Source organism: Poecilia latipinna, unplaced genomic scaffold (genome assembly GCF_001443285.1).
Source record: "Poecilia latipinna isolate Pla-1442-1.1 unplaced genomic scaffold, P_latipinna-1.0 Scaffold7680, whole genome shotgun sequence".
Classification (NCBI taxonomy): Eukaryota; Metazoa; Chordata; class Actinopteri; order Cyprinodontiformes; family Poeciliidae; genus Poecilia; species Poecilia latipinna.
In genome coordinates, this window is record NW_015120296.1 from 1 (window position 1) to 1,650 (window position 1,650).

Consider the following 1,650-nt stretch of genomic DNA (forward strand, 5'->3'; position numbering starts at 1 on the left):
TTGTCCTTCATTTGACAAGATTCTTAAATGGAAACTACTCCTTTCTACCACATTCTCCTCTGCCCTTCAGTTACTTTGTCTTTTTGTTGCTGCAGACCTCCCACGGCAATGGCCCTACATGGAGGAGGACGCTCCCACTGACCAGCTGCTCTGTGACCAGGACAGCATCTGCCCTGGAGTCAAGGACGAACCAGAACCTCCACAAATCAATTTTCTTCGAACCAGCGTAGGTGACCGGATCCAGCCTCTCTCCCTGTTTGTACCTAAGGAGGAATCTTACGAAGGAAGCGAAGGTGCACATGCGGATGATATAAACACAGACCTCCCTCTGGTGTCAGGCTCTACGGTTGATGCGGGCACACAGTATTTTGGGTGTGGCTTTTGTGAGAAAACCTTTCAGTTTAGATCCAGACTGATTCGACACGTGAGCACCCACATGCGCAAAAACAAGTTGAGGTGCGGCGTTGGTAAGAAGTCGTTCAGCCAGAACTGCCAGCTGATCCACCACAAGAAAACCAACGGCTCTGGTGGAAAACCGCTCGGCCCACACGCCAGCTTCTCGACTGGCGCTGAGGTTGAGCGACTCCTCTGCAACACGTGTGGGAAACGCTTCAGCAGCCCCTACATCCTGAAGCGACACGCGAGAGTCCACACGGGCGAGAAGCCGTTTGCCTGCGGCGCGTGCGGGAAGTCCTTCAGTCGAAGGGACTACCTGCTGGGCCACATGAAATCCCACTTGGCCGAACCGCGAGTCCCGTCGCAGCCCGCCATCAAGCAGAGGGCCATCCGGGCGGCCAAGAAGCTCTATTCCTGCCAAGCATGCGGGAAATGCTTCACACAATACCGTTGCTTCTTGCACCACGCCAAGAGTCACAATCCGCTCGTCTGCAAGACCTGCGGGAAACAATTCAGTCAGTTATCGAGACTGAAGCGACACGAGTCGATCCACTCGGGCATAAAGGGGTTTCCCTGCGGCGTCTGCGGGAAATCCCTGAGTAGAAGGGACCACTTGGTGCGTCACATGAAAGTCCACGCCAAGAGCAACCCTTTTTGTTTGACGTAGCCAAAGCATAGATAGAAATGCAGCAGCTAAGGGCTGCAAAAGTTTTTAGTTTGATAGTGGTAATTTGACCGTCCACATGAGAGATGCTTTCTTCTCACAGAGATTGAGAAGAGTAAATCAAGTGTAGTTCAGCATGATGAAGACTACAACTGGTTAGTTTGGTTGTTGAAACATCAAATATACCTTAACATGCGCAGTGGAAACTAGGAGTGCACTGATTGTAGTTTTCTGAACTAACCAGTTACTGTCCGTCATTTAAAAAGCCTGACCTGCCCATTTCAATTTTGGCCAATATCAATTTCTTTTTGTCTGAAAATGTTAAATCGGTTCACCTCTAGCGGAAATGAGTTTATTTCTATCAGAGAAGCAACTTCTACAGTCGTTCTTATCTCTGCTCTTTGGGACGCTGCCAGTCAGCGCCTTGTTCTTGAATTCAGCTGCTGGGATTGGCTGGTTTGCTAGCAGCACCCAATAATGTGTCAAGTAGCCATAACGAAAGAAATGCGCATAAATAATTTAGTTCAATAAAAAATGTTTTAGTTTGTGTAATCTACAGGTGTTTCATCAACAAAGCTTTTTACTCAAAA

At 48.7% G+C, this 1,650-nt stretch overlaps 1 protein-coding gene across 1 annotated transcript; it reads left to right on the forward strand.

Moving 5' to 3' along the window:
• Window positions 1-6: 6 nt before the first annotated feature.
• On the forward strand, window positions 7-1,571 carry LOC106944264 (oocyte zinc finger protein XlCOF6.1-like). The gene has a single exon (XM_015027452.1). The coding sequence runs from the start codon at window positions 119-121 to the stop codon at window positions 1,061-1,063; it is 945 nt and encodes a 314-aa protein (XP_014882938.1). The 5' UTR covers window positions 7-118; the 3' UTR covers window positions 1,064-1,571.
• The last annotated feature ends 79 nt before the right edge of the window (window positions 1,572-1,650 follow it).